Source organism: Amphiura filiformis, chromosome 18 (genome assembly GCF_039555335.1).
Source record: "Amphiura filiformis chromosome 18, Afil_fr2py, whole genome shotgun sequence".
Classification (NCBI taxonomy): Eukaryota; Metazoa; Echinodermata; class Ophiuroidea; order Amphilepidida; family Amphiuridae; genus Amphiura; species Amphiura filiformis.
The window spans coordinates 46958868-46981296 of NC_092645.1; the positions used below are offsets into that span (position 1 = coordinate 46958868).

General features: G+C 37.1%; 1 protein-coding gene across 1 annotated transcript in view; it reads right to left on the minus strand.

The window, feature by feature from the left end:
- Nucleotides 1–22429, minus strand: part of LOC140139192 (sushi, von Willebrand factor type A, EGF and pentraxin domain-containing protein 1-like) — an 80353-nt gene that overhangs the window by 28709 nt on the left and 29215 nt on the right. The window contains exons 13-22 of the mRNA XM_072160973.1: nt 22135–22335; nt 20564–20761; nt 19151–19351; nt 16123–16308; nt 9664–9864; nt 8037–8237; nt 6585–6701; nt 4318–4422; nt 3031–3267; nt 815–997 (exon numbers count right to left, since the gene is read on the minus strand). Of these exons, the coding sequence (XP_072017074.1) occupies nt 815–997; nt 3031–3267; nt 4318–4422; nt 6585–6701; nt 8037–8237; nt 9664–9864; nt 16123–16308; nt 19151–19351; nt 20564–20761; nt 22135–22335 (1830 nt within the window). The remainder of the gene's footprint in view (nt 1–814; nt 998–3030; nt 3268–4317; nt 4423–6584; nt 6702–8036; nt 8238–9663; nt 9865–16122; nt 16309–19150; nt 19352–20563; nt 20762–22134; nt 22336–22429) is intronic.

Consider the following 22429-nt stretch of genomic DNA (forward strand, 5'->3'; position numbering starts at 1 on the left):
GATTTGGAGAGACCCTGGACCTACAGCCATTTGCCAAAATCTTTCATGGATGATTTAAAAAAAATATGGATAAAAAAATCACTGAAAAATTACAAGTTTGTATCCAAAAGGGGCAGATTTGTAACTTGTGTTCACTTCATAATTTATTAAAGATCTAACAATGCATTGGTTTCTATATCTTAAACAGATTCTGAAATTACCATAAGTTACATATTTTACCCCTTTTGGGTACAAACTTGTAATTTTTTGGTGATTTTCCCCCCACTTTTTTTAATCAACCACAAATGATTGCAACTTGGGTCTAGGTCAAGGGAGTCTCCCAATCCATAAAAAAATATTAAAATCACAAAATACAACCAAAATAAATAACTTTTTTTTTGGAGCCAAAAATATGTTAATTGCGCTGCAAATAAGGCAATTGCGTATTATTGTTCACAATCTTGAGAAAAGTAGAGTATACACTGGCAAAGTGATAATAATCGGATTAACTACCATAGCAATATGAAAAACTATACTTATGTTCATACCATAGCAATAGGTGAAAACCATTTTTGAATACATCGCGTTGCACTACAAGCAGGTTGCATTCATCACCTGTGTATGTCTGCAATCATAGATTGAATACAATACCGGTCTTTTCAAAGATACTAATCTTAGAGGTGCGAGTGATCAGCATGATATGGTTCAATGTAGAGGTACCGTGTGAACGTACCAGTGCAGTGCAGTATATTCAAAAATTGTTTTCACCTATTGCTATGGTAGTATATCCGATTATTACATCACTTCGCCAGCGTATAAGCTTGATTACACTTGCCTGGTTCACAACTTGGGTGATCAGCATAATACCATTGTCCTATACTTAAGCACATATTATCCCGATCTCTTTGAAGATGATATCTGTCATTACACCCATATATGATCTGTGTTCCGGTTTCAACAAATGCATTCGGACGATAATTATTAACATATCCATTCAATATACTTGGGACCACACAACCTGCAGAATTGAACAAGGAAATTAACAAAGTACATTCTTCCAACATGCAGTCATTCATAAATTCACTAGTTTCCAAAAATGTTCAAGAACTCAAATGGCACCAAGGGACACAAGCTTAATGCCCATAAAGGGCTACACATCTTAAATTCAAAATTCTGAGGCTTTTTTGCACTCTACACGCCAAATTTAGGTTCTACTAATGGGCAGTTGAGTAGTTGATTCTCATTTAATTGGCATGACAGGTCACAAAAACACCTCCGGTGCAGATGTATTCACAGAAAAATAACTTTTTGAGTTACTTGTTTTTCAGTTACAATTGCTCTATGTCTGTAGTGTTCAGATCTTTGATGGAAACTGATAGAGTTTTGTTTGCAAGAGGGACAAAGCTAAAGAAAACCAGCAAAGAAAAAAATCAAGAGTCTTTATCTTTTGGTCAAAATTTCTCAATGTTCTCCATTGCGGACTTCCTTTATTTTTTTTCGTTGCGGACGTACAAATTTAAATATTTCAATTTGTACATCCACAATAATGAAATGACATCATTTCTTAATACTGAACAGGGATGCAAAATCAAGACACCTCATGCAGAGAAAGTCAGTTATCAACTTTATTTAAAACCAAAAGAATACTAAACATGGTGATTAAAGATGGCAGGTTTAAGGAGTGAACATCCGCATCAATTTTCACATTTGTACATGGTAAAAAATAAATTTGGCGCTGAGCGCTGTTCCAAAAACACACCATTAATGTCAAAACAGTGCAAAATTTACCCCTTATTCCCAAAACGATGTCCGATGGCGAGAATCCGATCCTTTTTCCACGTGTTTATTAAAGCGGATGCGTAGCTCATATATATCTGAGTGGGTCCTCCGGGGCAAAAAATAATACTTCAACCAGTGCTGGGACATCACCACTTCTTAAAATTTTACAAAAAATGGCCCTCAACTCATAATAAGAGTCCAATACAAGAACCAACTGTAGAAATTCATACTTCAAAGCCTTAATGTACGATCTTTTTAAATTTTTAGATTTTTCTTTTTTTCTTCTAAAATGATAATATACAATCATTATGAAAGTTCCCAATACATTTGGACGCGAAAAACATTGGGAATTTGCAAAGAAACAACATCATAATCTTCACCTCTATCACTCGAAACATCTCGCACTATTTGGATTAGGACAGCGAGTGTGGCTTCAGAGTTAGTCTCCTCTGTTGACCAGTTTAGTTACGCTCCCTCCACATGTGGAGGGGCGTAATAACTAGTTTTGTACGAGACTACGGTTTGCGATCGTGGCCGACATAAAGTCATAATCTAAAAAAATTATGACTTTATGTCGGACCAACAGAAAATTGTCCCGTTTTACTATAAATACGACGAATTTGACAGCTTGCTCATAGATTTAAGTTAGAACATGTGTAAGTATTACAAATATGCCAAAAAATCGGTTTTGAAAAAAATAAAGGTAAATTCTGAAAAAAGATCGTACATTATGACTTTAATAATCTATCTTCATGTATAACAGGTTATTTGAGATGATGACCGTCCTGTGATCTTGCTATTTGGTGACAAAAGCAGCTGGCTAATACCAAGGCCCAAAGTTCAAAGGATACCGTGTTCGTTTTTTGCTCGCTGGCGCGGATTGGCCGCATGGCGGCGTGGTGTTAGCGTCCAGAGGTCACTTTTGTGCCATACAGTGCTCATTAACCCTAGGTGCCCTATGTGTTGCCCACCCGCCCTATTAAAGAGCCTCCTATAGTGTCTTGAAGTATGTGGTTAGGATTTGACAATGCTTCAGATTTAGACAAGCCCTGGTTATAAAAGAAAAAAGAGACCCTAAGTGTCAATATAGCCACAAATGCTCTTTGCTAAAAATCCTACCCTTTTTCAACATTTTCATTAACTTGGATGGGTATATAGCACTTCTATGTGCAATTGATAAACCCCAGGAGTTGTTCCAGGGAGTTGTTCCCTTCTTAAAATTATACGGAGAGCATTCACCCCAGTAGCGCCTACACTGTAAAGACTATATACCTTCAACTGGTCCAGATCCATACACTTCAACCTCACACAACTGTAGTCGCTCTGTTTTACCAACCAGCTGAACACTCACATATCGAGCTACCGTCTGTGCTTCACAATTGAACTCAATAGGTATCCCGGCTCTGGCTTGTTGCCGTGTAACTGGGCTTCCACACTGTGTGTAGCTACTTAGTTCATCTGGGTTCCATGTTTTACTCACACGGACAACAGCACCTTCAATTCTGAATCCTTGGAAATAAACGAAGTAAAATATGAAATGAACCTTTATGTATGACTATATATTACATGTGTTTTTAAGCAAGTTCACCTGAAACGTTCAATGTATTTATGAAAACAAAGATTCTTTTACTATTCCAAGGACAAAAAGCTAGGAGTCCATACTTAAATGGAGTACAAATGTGTAGTGAAATTTAAAAAAAAAGTGTACAGGTAGTAGATAAGGCCTCTACTTCCCCTGTTGAAGGCTCCCATTTTGCAATGATTGATAAAAAGAATAACACAAATTGTGCACACATATAGAGTCAATTTGGGTAACCTCACCGTATAAGCGAATGTGCTCAATTGCAATATATATGGCTTCATGTACATGATATAGCAAACATAACCTTCAGGAGCTTTGAATGTTGTATCAACCTTTTTGCTACATTTCAACAACTTTAAAGTAGACATTTTCCAATTTTAACCAATCATGTGATTCTTTGGAATCGCTTTAGGAATATGTTTCCATTACCAGGCAAAAATGCTGCTTCACTGATATTTTTAAAAAAAGCGCAGTGATTTATAGTGCGCTACCCACAGGCACAACGCCTAGGCGTTGATCCACAAGCCTCAGCACACTTTACAGGTTGTCGCTGACCACTACGGCCCCACATCATTCCATAAACCATTAAACAACAAATCAGGGACTTTGCTGCTTAAGAGTGCACACCCTAGACATTCCACAAATAACCATCGCAACCAGGATCAGCTCCCCGAGTTTCGTATGGGTTACAACGAGACAAATTAGCAGTAAGTTCCTTGTCCAGGGGAATTTCAAGCTAACTCAATTTTCCACGAGAGCGTACTAGGCACCACCAGGGTTCGAACCCGCAACCTATCGCACCATAGTCGAACGCCTTATCGATTGAGCTAACTTGACTGCTCAAATATAATTTGTTCCATGGTAGTGAACATGACCCAATACACATAAACCCTATAAGTTCATTATTGTTTTTTAATTTTTTGTGAAATTCTGCTAAATGTCTCAAAATACAATGTACTTCCAATAATAATACTTACTACAATTGGGGCATGTGTCAGCATCATTGTATATCACCACATTTACATTGGTAATGCTGTAAAAATGGCCTAGATCAACTTGCCACCATGGCTCCTCAGAGTTAACTGTAGATGGAAATTTAACATTCAACAGTCAGTTGAGGAAAACAAAATCAATTAAGCTACGTACATTCAGAGATATTTCATTCAAAATTGTTTGCTTAACTGTTCCACAAAATTGACAAATACGCATGTAAAATAGTTTATATCTATTGCATTTTCAAGTAAGAGAGTACGGCCAAAATGGTTTGCTGAGCTCGGCTAAGCTTTGCTGCCTTCACTGAGGGTTCAGCTTTGCTAGAGCTTTCAATATTAACAAGAGAATATAGTATACCAGTTTGCTGATATGTATCAGAGCCGTCAGCAAAGCAGCAGTATTATTAGGTGTCAATTCAAGCATGATCGTTAAATAGATTTGATTGATTTTTGGTCGAAGCTGGTGTTGGAGCGGTGTGTGTAAATTCAGCGAAGCCTGCCAGTTTTCTACAGGCTTTTATGGGTTTGGCCTTTGATAAAAGCCGGGTACCCCTTTCGCAAGGATGTGTTACTTGAATGCAGCGAAGCTTGGCTGAGCTCTGAACCATTTTGGCTGTCCTCCCTACTTCTTGAAGTGTTCATTGCCCTATTGATAGCACATCTGCGTGCGTTTGTATTTTGATCATGATTTCCAAATTTGACTTCCATGTACATGTATGCTGTGAGTTCCAAGAAAACATCAAATTCAGATATAGGGTCCACAACTTATAAGTTCCCCCTAATACTTTTTAAAATAAGTCAAAAAAAATATTTTACTTGAAATGTAAAAATGTAAAAGGTATGTATAGCCCTATTTGTTTTACATGTGGGCCAATTTGTAGCGTCACACGTCATTGCGTTCCATCACAATGGTTAATGTATGCTGTGAGTTTCAAGAAACCATCAAATTCAGATACAGGGTCCACAACTTATAAGTTCCCACTAATACTTTTTAAAATATTTTACGAAATGTAAAAATGTAAAAAGGTATAGCGTCACACGTCATTACGTTCCATCACAATGGTTAATTGTGTAAGAAAAGAGGTTAAATTGTTTTAAAAGTTGCACCTGAGTGCATAGCAGTCAGGTTTTCTTTAACAAACACATGAATAGACCTGACTGACTGTATTGTTTGAGAGTTGAATCCTATGGAATCAGATGCAACTTTTAACACTGTTTAAAACGGTTTCTTTTTTTACACAATGAACCATTGTGACTGAACGCAATGATGTGTGATGCTATAATTTGGTCCGTATGTGTAAAACAAATAAGGCTACACATACCTTTTTACATGTTTGCATTTCTTCAAATATTTTTCGATTTATTCTAAAAAGTATTTAGGGGGGAACTTATAACTTGTGGACCCTATATTTGTCTCAATTGACATATACACACAATTTATGACTAATTCATTTTATTTACTATTATCTGTATACATTGTAAATATCTTCATTTTACATTGGAATTGTTCAAAAAGGACAAAAATTCTCATTTGAAATTACCATTCCAGATGCACTTGTTCAAATTAAGAGTCACTGATAATAAATTTGAATTCTTGATAAAACAGAAGATACTCATAACTGTAGAAAGAATCACAACTGGACCAAACTTAAGCACCTTTAAGTGTGAATGAGTAATAATGAACAACAAAAATCAAAATTGAGATTTGTCGACATAGACTCATTCCTCCTGATCGATCGCCCTACATACCGTTAAAGATTTGCCTAATGGTGAATATGGGCTCGACATAACTGGAAATTTAGGCACAAACTAAAAGCGCCCTCCCTTAAAATCCCACCAGCAAATAAAGACCTTGGGATTTTCAGAGGAAGGAGCTCTCTATTTGTACATGGAATGGGCTATTCCATTTATAATCCACACTACCCCTGTGAAGATTTTGGAAATATTTTCCACAGAGGGAGTCTGAATTTCAAATCGAATGAGCACATTAGGCAGCTCCATTTGAATTTCATACACCCTCTTGAGAAAGATTCAACCTGAATCTTCCCCAGAGAGAAAGTGAGTTTCAACTGGAGCTGCTGATGTGTTAATTCCATTTGAAATTCATACTCCCTCTGTGGAAGATACAGGGGTAATGTGGATTTCAACTGGAACAGCCCAATTTACACAATGGCAAAGGAGCCAATGTGGCCCATTTAGGCGAATCTTTACTGTATGTGTTATTGAAAAACAAATATATATTGTTTGCTCACCTGTATGTGTACAGCTGTTGCTCCCTGAAGTTGAAGCACGGACACCATCAACAGCTCTATCAGCTGATCTCCAACCAGCAGTAGAACTTTGAATTGTGTCTTTTCTTAGAGCGAGATCTAAAAAAAATTAAATGGATATTTGGAATAAGTTATTGCATTTTCGCGTAAATTTGTTACGTATGTTAACCCCATGAGAACTACCTGCCTATTGGTTAAAAACAGGTTTTCATTATTTATTGGACTAATCAGCAACATTGTTATAATAATTTCACCACACAAACAAAATGGGTGAATTGTTTGCAAAGCTCCACTCTGATTGGTGATTAAATTGAAGATATCATGTAATTGACCAATCAGAGGCAATGTTAGATCAGCAGGTAGTGCTCAGGGGGTTAAAGAAATCTCCTCATAATTTATCCTCAGTGGACCTTTATTGTTTCTGCTGTGGCTGGAAGACTTTACTTAAACTGTGTGATGGTCTATAACTTCTACTTGCTATTCTAAAATACTAGAGCATTACATTAAAAGATATGATTCTGCAAAATTTCGCCCACCTATCCATGAGTGATTAATTTCAATATTTGGTTCATGGGAATCTTGGGGAAGGACAAAACCTATACTGTGGTTTATTTGTTGATTTTAACCATACAGTTTTAAATTAAAAAACCAGGAATGAAAATCCACTTTTGACAAAAAGTCTTGAATAAGCCTGAAAAAACAGCATGAAAATGACCAACAGAATGGCCCTAAAACAGGCTGAGAAATTACAAACTGGACTACAAGCTCAAGCCTGAATTCAGGCAAAAGCCTAAAAACTTACATTTACTTTTACTTTTTAAGAGTATTTTAATTTAAAAAAAATCCTAATATCATTTACTGTAGTGCAGTGTTAGTGTACAATCCCATGGTTGCATATACTGCATTTGTTATTTGTCTTTCTTTGTCCTGTCCCCCACATCAAGTTGGTATACCTGGCTCAAATCTTTTTGAAGATATTATATTACTCCCAGATTGTTCACGAAATACGGAAAAATATCTACAGTCTAGTGCCGTTGGAATACAGCACCAGACCGTAGATTTTCCCGTATTTTGTGAGATCAAACAGGGGGTAACAATATTATCTTTTAGTGAACATGAATTCTATTATCTTCCAAGTTCTTTGTAAACTTTGCTGAAGGAATTTAGTTTGATAATCTTACTGAAAAGTAGGCCAGTTTCGTCCTTGCTATATTAGTGCAGCCATGCTGTGGATGAAGTATGCGCTCGGGTCTTATTAGGATATCGCACAAGTCATGTAACGCAGATGCATGTATGTTTATAAGTCTATGCAGGTAATACGGGAAATATTACATACTTGTATATCAATGAGGAGTACGCAGGTAATACAGATTTATATCTAAGTGGTGTTTGACCAATGAGAATTCTTATCAACTAGACAAGGATAATACTTACTCTCTGATTTACACAAAGGGATACTTGGATTCCATGCTCCATCAAGGCATTTAGCTGTATTCCTTTGGTCTTGCACATAAAAGTTGTCCCAACATGTGATTGTTGCCATGCTACCTGTTGAATAGCTTCCATCTGTTAGATTTGCTCTATCATATGTTATTATTCTGACATGAGAGTCTTGTATTATCGGGCTGCAAGGATCTGTGAGAAGGACAAAAAAGAAGAAACACATATTCTTAGTCAGTCCTAAGCAGTCAAGTTAGCTCAATCGATAAGGCGTTCGACTATGGTGCTAGAGGTTGCGGGTTCGAACCCTGGCAGTGCTTAGTACGCTCTTGTGGTAAAAATTGAGTTAGCTTGAAATTCCCCTGGACAAGGAACTTACTTCTAATTTGTCTTGTTGTAACCCGTACGAAACTCGGGGAGCTGATCCTGGTTGCAAAGGTTATTTGTGGAATGTCTAGGGTGTGCGCTCTTGAAGCAGCGAAGTCCCCGAATTGTTGTTTAATGGTTTATGGAATGATGTGGGGCCGTAGTGGTCAGCGACAACCTGTAAAGTGTGCTGAGGCTTGTAGATCAATGTCTAGGCACTGTGCCTTTTTTTTTTTTTTTTTTTTTTTTTTAGTCAGTGGGAGTGGTCTAGTTCATACACACATAATCTGATTGGACAATCGCATGATTTTGGGTGCCGTCTATCATCAGGCTGTAGATGATCCCACGTCATCTACACGCTTGTAGAGGTTGCGCGTATGTATTGCATTGTATGACTAGTGCAGAATGCGCGCTAGCAGTACGCTCAACAGAATATGTGAAGTTGTAATAAGGGGAGTTTTTATGACAAACTTAGTTTTTGCTTAAAAAATAGATTACAGTTATTAAAATCCCAATAAAATTTTTTATTAATTTTTAAAAACTAGATAAAAATATCTAGGAGCCATTTTTTCATTTTTTTTAATTTTGACCAAATCTGGCTTTTTTATGATTTTTTTGAAAATTCAGCATTTTGTGACCATTTTTGGTTCAGACCAACCTTAATAGATACATTTTATATCCGAAAAAAAAACATCTGTATACATTAGCACGATATCACTTTTAGCTGTTTAAGCCTAAAATTTGGTTATACATGATGTTTTGTTTGAAAAACTAATAAATGATCCCATCAAACAACCGTGTTTGGAAAATTGAATTCTTTAAAACTTACATATAACATAAAATGTTCCTCCTTTCAAACATTCATGCAAAAAGAACACATAATTAAATGTTCATTGTACATGTGACTATAGTTCCTTATGAAATTTACTGACATTTATAGTACAGGGTGAAACTGGTATTCTATAGTGTTTTTATTAATGATAGTCATCATATGATAATGCAATAAATTGATATCAAATGAGAGATTCTATTTTTCTCATTAACATGTTGAAATTTTGTCAGTTTTTTGATGATTTCTCCGGAAATATACCGATTTGGAGCACCCAATTTCAATATATTAATGAGAAAAATATGAGCTTTCACCTGATACCAAAATCTGCATTTTGATGGGGGTAAAGTAGTGGATGAGGCTGTCAATCAGGTTACCCACCTTTAAACATGCCACTCAAGAACTAGTAGTGTATATTTTACTTACTGGAAGTGCACACTGGTTGTACATCCAACCATCTACCAGCTCGACACTCTGACGTTGTTCTTCCCAATAAGTTAAACCCAGCATCACAGCTAAACTCTCTCTCCATTCCATGGTGGGGTTGTGTAGTATCAATAGCCTCAGAGTCTCCAATCTTCCTATAGATAACACTGGCAGAGTCAACAATGTCATTTGGACATGGCACTGGGAAGATGAAGCAATGATTTATATTAATTAGCAAAGAACAACATACACTTGGTTGTATACAACAAAAACAGTCCCCTATATGTAAAGATGAATTTATACATGATCGCTTTTGCAGAAAAGCTTTTCTCACGCATGCTCAGTATTTACTTACATTATATTGCCAGAGCGTCGAGCCGATCAACCGATTCACCGAGGCAAAAACGATGTCGCGCTTTTGCGAGTTGAAGAAATCTGAACTTCCCAGTGATATCGCTTGACATGTGACACTAACGTGAATGCGTCAACCAATCATTTCCAACCACCTGGATCTATGATTTTGCTAATTAATGTATCTTTCTTGATTATTAACTTTCGGTGATGAATCAATTCAAAACAATAATTACTGACAGCAATGGATGTTCTAAAAATGTATTTTGTGGCATTTCGAACATTTTAATTATCGTCTGCAATCGCTATCACTGTTAAAGTATAAATGCAAAAGCGATGAGCGATGCATCGCATAAAATTCGGTGATTGTCCAATTGCTTTCCAAAAGCGTTGCATTGCAATCGTTCGGCGATCGAGTTTAAATTCAGCTTTACTGTGTAAAATGGCAGCTTTTCAAATGCAATCAGCATTATTATTGACCAACTGGCCTGTTTAAAAAGTCTCAAAAATAAATTCCAAATTGATACAAAGGTAATTTCACTAAAATAAATGTTTAAAGTCATATTGTAAAATTGAAATAGAATTGTATTTTTCTTTTCCACAAAATGTGTTACTTTCACTGTCAGATATGTCCCATTTGAATTTTGACTCCGAACAGATGACGCAAAACAAAGAAAATCCCTATTTAATTCCAGCGCATATGTCTCCAATGTGTGTCACTGTATATTGTGACTGAGGTTATTCCTTTTGATATGGTAGTACACGCGTACACGATTGATAATAATACTAAAGTGACATACTTTTTTTTTTTCAAAATCTCATCGTTATACAACTGCAACACCTAAAGCTTTGATGTTTGGAGAGCATGTAAATTTACTTAAAGGAGTATTTTGTGATCCTAGCATTAGTCTGTTGGCTTATGTTAAGAAAGCAAATTTTTGGGTAGATTCTTGGCAACCATGTTTAAACACATCTAGAAACATAACTGATTAAGAAAAAAGTGGGTGCCAGTTTTTCCATTAACATTTAGAGCCTCCATTTTGAATTTCAAAATGGCCGCCAATGTTTAAAAATAAATTGCCAATTAACCATTACTATTCATTCAAATGTCATACAATATTTATCATATTTCATCTAAACTCGTATAAAAGGGTCAACGATTCATTGGAAACAAAATAAGAATACTAGAAATACTCCAAAGTAGCAAAAATCCAAGATGGCCGCCATATTTCAGGCTTTTTACGTAAGATGCCATAACTTTTGAACCAATGGACATAGGAAGATGCTTTTGATGACTAACCATATGTTTTGGCACATGCAGATTCCAATAATAACAACATATTTATGATTGGAACACTTTTTGCTGCTCCGTTAGAACGTCCACCTCACTTCCAATGTAACAAGTATGTTGAAACTTACCTCTTTGTTTGATTGTTTGCTTTCCATTATTATCTTGTTCTTTGAATTTTATTTATCATGTTTTTGTAGACGCATTGCGCCTCCTGGGAAATATAAAAAGCGCAGTTTTTAAATGCTACCGGTATGTAATGTAATGTACTGTATGAAGCAGGGGTGTCAATGTTACTGATTAATTGTTCCTAATTGTCATTGCCTCAATGATCTTCACCAACCATTGGTGGTGTAATGTTAAAACAACTGTCGGTACAGACCACATTGTTTCCTCTGCATGAACACCTTCCCGAACACTTTGATTTCTCACACTTATACTTGAAGAGCTGCAGCAATGAGACCGGAGCTGGAGCAACCTGAGAAAGAATCACCAGTAGCTTGTCAGAGGGTCAAGATAAGTTGGGTTCAATACCATATCCGGGCACCATATATTAGCCTGGACATGGGCACGGCGTATATGTTCTATCCATGTTCAATCTATGGTCCCTGAGTTGGTGGCAGTTTGTCAACTCCTTGTTCATCTTTGAGTTGTTTGAACAAACACCATCCGAGCATCATTGCTTTCCCAACATGCCCAATGAGGACTCCACTTGGACAAAAAAGAGATCAAACAAACTATTCACATCCATATAGAACTTCATCGGATGGTTCATCTCCATCGCCAAGACTAGCCAGTACTATCACGAAATAGCGGGGCTTGCCTTCAGGAAAGTTGCAAAGCACCCCTTCTTGGCTGGCAAGTAGTGGTGTTCTTCGTAGAGGCAAAAGTAGCACACCTGTGTCTTGTGAATATAATATGTGGACATTCATCCTGTTGCTCTCAACTTCTACAGGGTGTCCACCACTTCCTGTGTGCTGCCACTGTGGTCATTGTTTCACATTTATAATTCGTCATGGCCTCCTGCCATGTTGCAGTCATAACCTTGTCGTTACTGTAGCGGATGAGCTGATGGGAAAGGTAGAGAGTTAGCGAATCCTTTGTGCTGCTGCTGGCAAGAAACATTTTTTGTCTTTGATACCTGTTGAGTCTTAAATGGTGTAGGATTTAGTTCCCTCACATCGAATTTTTCTGCAATTCTCAAGTAAGTTCCATCAGTGATGCTTTCTTTGTGTAGTTGTCAAATATTTCTTGCACTTGACAATATCTTCAAGCCTTTGAGTCAATGAGTTTGAAGAAGGATGTTGCAAGCTCTTTGCAAGTTTTGAAATTCATACTGCCGTCAACTCCTGTACAACTCCCATTCCATCAACTACAACCATGTCTCCGATCCCTCTTCAAACTCAGTAAACTGTGCAGAAGCTTGAGCTGTGTCATTTGCCAACAGATCTTCCAGAAACTATATATATCACTATGCTCTTGTCTGTAGTGGTATGAAAAGATCCATCCAGTGCCATAAGAACTTTGGTGTATGCAGACTCGTGCATTCCAATCACTTCTTCTAGATTGACACTCTCTCGAGATGACTGGCTAATCTGGCTAATAGTAATGTGGTTTCCTTCAAAGTCAACACCTCAGACCCTATGTTCCAGCTAATGTTTTTGCAGCATACGTCCACGATTACATTGATAAGAAAGTTGACCCTCCAGATGGTAAACACAGTTTCTATGGCATGGCCGTTGGAATGCAACATCTTTTGTCACACTCATTGACTCTAAGGTTTGAGGATATTGTCAAGTGCGAGTTATATTTGACAACTACACAAAGAAAGCATCACTGAAGGAACAGACCAGACGACTACGGATCGTTCAAGACTCAACAGGTATAATATAATATGCATTAGGTGGAGGCGCCATATTTAATGTTACCTTTGGACACTTTAAATATTAAAAGCTAGTGTTTCACGCCAGCATCGGCACAAAGGATTTGTTAACTCTACCTTTCCACATAATTCACAAGACACAGATGTGCTACTTTGGCTCTACGTAGAACACCACTACTTGGCAACCATTCCGTGCTAGTCATGAATACAAGCAAAAGATCAAGTCTCCCTGCAGCCTAAACATTTATATAACAAGCTTGGCCCAGAGAAATCAGCAGTTTTGATCAACTGACATGCTCTCACAGGCTGTGATACGTCAGGACATATCCAAGGAAAGGCAAAAGAAGGGATAGTGAATATTCTCATCTTGATTTGCAACTTTCATGAAGGCAAGCCCCGCAACTCTGACGGCACTCGCTTGTTTTGGCAAAGGAGATGAATCATCCGATGAAGTTCTATGTGGATGAGAAGAGTTTCTTTGCTCTCTGTTCTGCCCAGATTTGACATGCAAAGAACTACTATTTTGTAACATGAACTACGAAGAGGGGGTTTGTTGCGACCCCCTTAATTTTCAATTATAAACATCATATACCGTTATATCTGCTACTAATGTATAGCTATGGGTCTCCTCTATCAAGTGATACCAAAATAAGTACAAACATTCGATCCCCTCATAATCTCGCTATGACCTCATACTGTGAGGGCGCCCATGCAAATTTGGTAAATTCTGGCTATGTACAAAAGTATATCTATAGGCAAAATTGATTATCGGGTAAAGATCTACAAAAATGCTCGATATAAAAGGAAATTACCATTTTCACCTTTACAAGGAAAGAGTCAGTAGCTCTTGAAATAGTTTCACAATAGCAAAATGAAAACCATTGAGGCCTCACCACCCTACCTCTATTGTCATCTTTGATGGCCGGTCGTACCCCCGGGTAAAATGCTGGGGTGAAAATGTTATCACCAAAATGAGCGCAAAGGATGTATCTATGATTAGCTTAAGTCGTTTGGGCGTAAGCGTGTGCGTTTTTTATGACGGATAAAAAATCTTAGGGAGGGTTGGTACAAACCCTCCCCTTCATAGTTATAGGGTTAAGCAACTCAAAGATGAACAAGGAGTTTGATAATGACAAACTGCCACCGACTCAGGGACCATGGATTGCATATACGCCGGGCCCATGTCAGGCTTATATATCTGGCGCCAGGATATGGTATTGAACCCAACTTGTCTTGACCCTCTGACCTTGGGGTGGCAAAACCTACATGTAGACAGTAAACTACTGACGGTTCTTTCTCAGGTTACTCCAGCTCCGGTCAAGATTGGCCAAGATCTAGAAGATCATTGAAGCGATAACAATTAGGAACTATTAATCTGTAACGTTGGCACCCCTGATTCATATCATTATATTACATGGCATTTAAAAATACACTTTTCCCAGGAGGGCAAAGCTCGCACAAAAAACATAAATACAATTCAAAGAACAAGATAATAATGGAAAGCAAACAATTAAAAACAGAGATGAATTTTAACATAATAATTACAATTTGGAAGCGATGCGGACGTTCTAACGGCAACATGTAGATCGTTCCAAGCATGTGAAGCAGATACAGTGAAAGTTTTGTCGCGATATTGGACTCTAGTAGTGTTCCAAACATAACTATGTTGTTATTTTTGGAATCCTCATATGCCAAAACATATGGTTAGTCATCAAAAGCATTTTCCTATGTCAGTTGGTTCAAAAGTTATGGCATTTTACGTAAAAAGTATTTCTAGTTTTCTTATTTTGTTTCCAATGAATCGTTGACCCTTTTATACGAGTTTAGATGAAATATGATAAAAATTGTATGACATTTGAATGAATAGTAATGGTTAATTGGCAATTTATTTTTAAAAATTGGCGGCCATTTTGAAATTCAAAATGGAGGCTCTAAATGTTAATGGAAAAACTGGCACCCATTTTTTTCTTAATCAGTGATGTTTCTAGATATGTTTAAACATGGTTGCCAAGAATCTACCCAAAAAATGTCAGATTTGAAAAATATCACGTAAGCCTATAGACTACATCCTCTTTTTATGACATTTTTCAGTAGATATCCACGAAAAAAGCTTATTCCCAAAATTTCAGTTGATTCCGATTTTGCGTTTGCGAGTTATGCATGACTATGTGTATTACACTGATCCATAGACAATGTGTTGTAATTTCGTTCTGGTGCACCAGAACGAAATTCAAATTTCACGATATCTTTGCTAAATGAAATAATCTGCAAGAATTTGTTTGTTTTTAAACATTATGTAGCCATAGGTTTCCAGTGATATAAAAATCTCAACTTTTTTTGAGAAAGGTGTGGATCACGAAATACCCTTTTAAGTACATCATGGAAAAATCAAAATTTTGAAAAACAACAACATGAAACACAATTTGTCATAGAATTTGATTTGGAGATGGTTACTTCTGTCATTTCAACAGGAATCATCTTGTGTCGTCTGCTAGATTTATTTGACTTTAAAAAAATTTGAAACTTGTATCTGCAGTTGACACCCGCATAGAGAGAGATAAGATCTTAAGGGGGTACTACACCCCTGGCCAATTTTGTGCCTATTTTTGCATTTTTCTCAAAAAAATATAGCGCATTGGTGACAAATAAGATATGTATATTATAGGGCAAGGACTACAACTACTGCACTGAAAATTCAGCAACTCAAGGCAAGTAGTTATTGATTTATTGATCAAATATTGGGTTTCCCTCATTTTTGACTGTAACTCCACAACTATTGTCTGTGTTGAAATAAAATTTCCAGTGCAGTAACATACATATATGTATCTTACTTGTCACCAATGCGCTATAATTTTTGAGAAAAATGCAAAAATAGCACAAAATTGGGCAAGGGTGTAGTACCCCCTTAAGGGTTTTCAAATCCTTTTATTCCACTTACTTGGTATGCATGTTTCATTGCCTTGCCACACACCATAACTACACACCATTTCTCTATATGATGAGCTTAGTCTGAATCCATATTCACAAGCAGAAAAGCGAGCTACCGTCAGATGCGGGACATTCAAGTTGCTTGATGCAGGAGAGTATGTCACTGTATTATCTGCAGAAAACTTGGGGCATGGTGCTGTTGATTTAGAAGCAACAGAAGTCAGTATATTAACAATTTTATATGACTAAATAAGTGTCAGTATAAACTGCTGCTTAGCCTAACCGACTGGGCAGGCAGTTTGTTCCCCGTCTGCAAGAGGAAGATTATGCAATTAGCCAGTAGGCCTAAATATTGACATGCCAGTATTAACTACAGCTGTCAATACCTTGGATGCAAGGAAATATTCATAAATTTATATGTTCAAAGCTTATACTTAAAGCCTTAATGTACGATCATTTTAAATTTTTCAGATTTTTCTTTTTTTCTTCCAAAATGATAATATGCAATCATTATGAAAGTTCCCAATACATTTCGATGCAAAAAACATTGGGAATTTGAAAAGAAACAACATCATAAACTTCACCTCTATCACTCGAAATATCTCGCACTGTTTGGAATATGAGGATGGCGAGTGCGGCCTCATGCAGAGTTAGTCACCCTACGCAGCCAGTTTGGATACGCTCCCAAACTGGCTTTGTATAGTTGGCTTTTGCTATGAAAAAGGAGATTAATCCAGGCCCAATTACTGATAATTAACCCCTTTGGTCAAATTCACTCCCAGCTGGACAAGCCCACCCCAATGATAAACCACAGCAGACAATCCAAAAGATAGAAAATTGTTATGTAATAATGTTATTATGAAACATGTTTGCACACTTTTTGATAGTTCTATAATGGGAAATCAGCAGGAGCTAATTGAAGGGATTAGTGGTTTTGACTTTTATTTCTTTTTCGTAGAGCAACCAGACTATAAGAGACTATGATTTGCGAGTTGTGCCGACATATTATCATAATCTAAAAATTATGATAATATGTCAGACCAACAGAAAATAATCCTGTTTTAGTACAAATAGGGCGAATTTGACAGTTTGCTCATAGATTTAAGTTGGAACATGTGAAAGTATTACAAATATGCCAGAATCGGTTTTGAAAAACATAAAGGAATATTCTGAAAAAAGATCGTACATTAAGGCTTTAACAGTAAAATGTCTAGGAAGTTGACACATTTTCAGTGCATGCGCAAAAGGGGGGACGGGGGCATGTGCTCCACCCCCACTTTTATCAGTCAGTCCGGCGAGATTTTTACACTGAAAATCACACTGATATCTGTAATGGACACTGAAAATTTAACACAATGAACAGCACCACTGAAAATAACACTGAAATAGTTATTTTGTTATTCTCAATGAAAATAACCATTGTCCAACCACACTGAAAAATGGACTGAAACACCTCTGAAAATCATTGGCCAGTCATTAATCCCACTGAAATGGATTTAATCCCACTAAAATGAATAATCACACTGAAATGAGCTGGCCTGTTCTATTGTTATGGAAATTAGTGCCCTAGATCGTTGCTCATTATAGCAGACAATAACCACTTGATATACTACTGAAAAATACACTGAAATACCAGTGAAAACAATTTCAGTCTAACAATTTCTTTTGTTCTGATGATTTTCAGTGATACCCTGTCATTTTCAGTGTGATTTTCAGTGTAAAAATTTCATAGTGAATTAGTTATTGCTGTGAGTGAAGCAAACCAACAATTTTTGAACAATCAGGGGAATTTAGACCTGAACTCCCCCACCCCACCCCCAATTTTAACCCCTGCAGATGCCACTGGGCAATTTGTTACGGGGATTGATCTTGAGCTTCGAACCTCTGTGATAAAAAATGTAATGTACCATTCATTCACCCAAGTATCAGAAAATAACAAGATTAATCTGAAATATGGCAACCTAATTTTAGACTTGTCCTATACTGACCAATATATTTCTTTAACTCCAATGCCCTGAAAACTTTTTTGGCAAAGGGAAAGGAAAGAAGGAAGGAAGAAAGATAATATATTTATTTGAATTGGTCTGATATTGAACCACAGATCCCTTGAGTGTGTAGGGGTGTGCTCATTTGTGTGTAGGGGTGTGCTCGGATGAATGCATCATGTGGGATGCTAGCGCTTGTAGTCTTTTTGGGCTGTAGCCTTCTGGACAGTTATGGGCTAGGTCACAGAATTAGTGAAGGAGAACCGGAACTCCCTATACCGCTACATACAATCGCGCCATGAGCTATGTGGAGAAAATTGGGGGCATTCAGGTCCTTGCCGACGGTGCGCAGAGACAAACGAAACAATTCTGCATCTCATCTGAAGCTACTTGGTACCTGCCTGCAAGTCGCATCAAGTGCGTCTCTCAAATGCGCCCATCATCCATATCGCGCTTGCATAACGAATGCCTACAGTTCGCATTCCGAGGGAAACCAAAAACCTCCAATTTTTACTCCATCAAGATGGCGGTTGAGTCCCGATTCTCTTTCTTTAATTCTGTGGGTTAGGTACATTAACGTAGAACAAAGAAAATAAAAGAAACTTAGAAAGATGAATACTAACAAGTTTTAACATTTGTATTAATTCATTTAGTGTTAATTTCTGTCACTGAACTGCATAAAAAGTATAAAAGTTAAAAATATACATTATGTTTTTACAGTTTTGTTACCTGGAGAGATTTGATCATGTCTTGCCTCCTTTTTCAACCAAATCGACTGTAATAACTCTTGTAGTGAGGGATCAACATTTAACCACAAATTGCCTCAGGCAAAACTCACTTCCTGGGAACCAAATACCACACATGGTCATTTTTATGTATTTGTGTTATATACTGCATGCTAGCTATTATGACATCCTTGTGATCTGGTCAACTCATTGACAGATACAAACCTGGAATTCAATTTTTGATCAATTCTCTTCAGGTAGTGAAACATAATGATGTATAACAGATGAACACTTCAATCAGCTTTCTTTTTCATAATAATATACGTACCTGGTGAACATACCGGTGTTTCAACTATATCCCAATTCCCTTGACGACATGTTGTACTTGCAGCAGTTCCATGGTACCCTTGTTTGCACTGGTAAGTTGCTATGGTACCAGATTTGGCAAAAATTTGAGCCAAGAAGAAAGTCGGATTGTATTGCACTTCAAAGTCGTTAGCTTCATCCACTTCCAGCAGAAGACATGGTTCTGTGCAGGTGCAAAAAGAAAGCAATCTATATAATCTAACACTGAATTCAAAACACTATACTTTTCAACAAGATTCTTCAGCAGTCTGCTGGTTTGGTGCTGTTATGGTGTAAACATAAACTCAACCCAGAAAGTATCGATTTTGAAAGTTGCACTTTGCTCCTATTCAAGCCAAATGCGTTCGTCGTGTACACACACACACCCCACACACAAAATCAAGACAAAGGACACCGATGTGCTCTGTTTACTTAACCATGAACTTTACTTTATTTTAATCCTTTGACTTCCAACTTCAATACTTGCTACCCTTTACTTATCTCTGACTTATCTCATGAATTCTTTCTGCTGACATCTCAATACTGCTCTGAACAATATGTCTTATCTTTCCTTGGTCAATGTCTCGCCATAGGAGCTGAGTGCAACTTTAAAAATCCGACTTGAAGCCACTCAAGCGCCCATAACTCGACCAAATGATATCATATAGAGCAACAAAAGAGGCATCAAAATGCGCAGGAGAAAGCTGCGCTTTATACACATTAAATAAGTATTTGCTATATATTTCAGTTCCCGATATATCTGACCATCTATAATCGTTTCGATACTTTCTGGGTTGAGTTTATATAGTGGGGTTCTGATTGGCCAATTGAATCACGTCATCATCACATCAACACTTCATTCGCTGTTGAAGCTGCGTAGCATCGTGTGACCTACGCTATAATCAAAAAGAACACTGTGAAGAAATTTGCTGAATACTACAGTTTGCGTCTAACATCATCTGTCGATCAAACTCGGACATGATTTGTTTACGATTTGTCATGTTGATTGAAATTTCTAAATGCAGCAGTAAAACAGTGTGCCTTATGGTTACTTTTACACCTTCGAACATGCAAACCACTCAAAAGTTAGGAGTAGTAATAGGAAACTTTCTTTACTGAGGGCACCATGTCAACAATGCCTAGAAAAGTTGCTTTTAGGCTTAAAAGTACCAACAAATTTTGCCTTTTTCTGCGATTCCTTTTATCCAATATAGACACCAGACCTTCTACTTATCAATCACGGGTGTGGGGAGTCAATCATCAGACTCATATCTCTGGCCCTGATTATACAAGTGAGCATTTTGTTTCGTTTTTTATTCGTTTAAGTCATAGGTTAGTGTACCAAAAATCAAGTATCGAGCAAACAACTTTTATAAAACACTTGTAGTTCACATACCTGGAATACATGATGGAACCTGTGATGACCATGTGCCCTGATTACATTGTTGTCTTCCAGAATGTGCAACTTCCAGTTGGTAGCCAGAATGACATACATGGGTAGCCCAGGTGCCTGATGGTATAGTTACAGCAGTTACTGGTAGAGGAGGGTCGTATGATATAGTTCCGTCTGATATGTCTTGTATAACACAGGGCTCTGTATTTAAACGTTAACAAGTAAATTCTGTTGTATAAATACTATTATATGAATGTAGTATAATCAAATGCTCAGATTGATCAGTCAAGATTAATAGGTAAATTTTCACGGGAAAATTTTCTGGACACGTGACCAATGCGTATCAATGTAAGTGTAACCTTGAGCCTGATCTCTGACCCCTGGCGGTGACCTCGCTATTCAAGTCTTAGTTATTTTGAATTGAAAAAGTAGTTTTGGTCGCAGTTTCGATAGAAATTGAGCATTGCAAAATTATTGAAAATTATGCAATCTTAATTTCTTCACAATATCATCAAAACGTAATTTCAAAAATATTTACCTACGGAAAAAAATATTTATCTACGGAAACTCTTGTTATAACATTATAAACTTCCGACAAGTAACTTATTTTGCATCCAAGGAGAAGTTCTTCCTATTCAAGTACATTGGAAGACCACCCGCTGTGCTCGGGGTCACATTCCATAATGCTAATATGTCTGCGCTCATGGGTATCACGTGTCCAGAAAATTTTCCGTGAATATTTTCCTATTAATCTTGACTGTTGATGTTGGTCAAACTTGTTTTTCAGAATATATATATATCTTTTTTTTGTATCAAAGACAGACTAACTATAAATTATCATACATAAAATACTTTTTGGGGGAATACTTAGAAAAATTATGAGGTTTCAACATTTTTACCATAGAGGATGCAGGAAAAGTAATCTTGTCTGGGAATCAAACTCAGGACAACAGGTTTGTGAGACCTATGCCTTAACAGGGGATCTCCGTGATTATAGGCAGGCTGAAAATTCAATATGTAAAGTGCTCACTCAACCCTACCTCCTTAAGCTTAAGTCCCATAGTCATCATAGCAGCTGGGGCTTGAACAAGTGACCAACGTTCAATCTTTACTGGATGTAGAGGTACAAACATGTTACAAAAGCTTAACTGTTGATGATATCTTATGATATTCATTAAAGCCTCCCTTTTTCATGAACAATTTTATATGCCCTATGTAAATATGTGCCTTATAATTATGGCTAACAGTGTTTTCTGTCATTATCTGTGGCCTCGACTCATGATATGGGCTTAGTGAAAATTACGTAAATTGGCACATGCAAGCCAATTAATACCAATGGGCTATATTCCAGTTGAGATCCATAAACCCCCTATGGAAGACATGACCGTAATCTTCCACACTGGGAGTGTGAATTTCAAATGGAGTTATCTGAATGGGATCTCCATTTGAAATCTACACCCCTGTGTAGGAGAGTAAGGTCTTCCACAGGGGGTGTATGGATTTCAACTGGAATAACTCATTCTCAATGACAAACAAATATTTTACATTTTTGATAAAAGAAAAGATGTTTATACCTGGAACGCAAACAGGCTGCTGCATATTTGTCCACTGGCCTGTACGACACTCAGTTCTAGCACTTGAGCCTGTAAGCTGGTATCCACCATTACACACGTATGTTGCTATGGTACCATGGCCAACACTCTGTGCGTTTTGATGTACAAATATGTTGTAAGTCACTTTTCCATTTTCCAGTTCACCTAAAATGACGCATGGTTCTGAAAACAGATGTATGGAGAGGAAGAGAAATCACATTACTATATCATACTAATTGTTGCAAATCCTATACAACTTGGTCATCAGAAATGCATA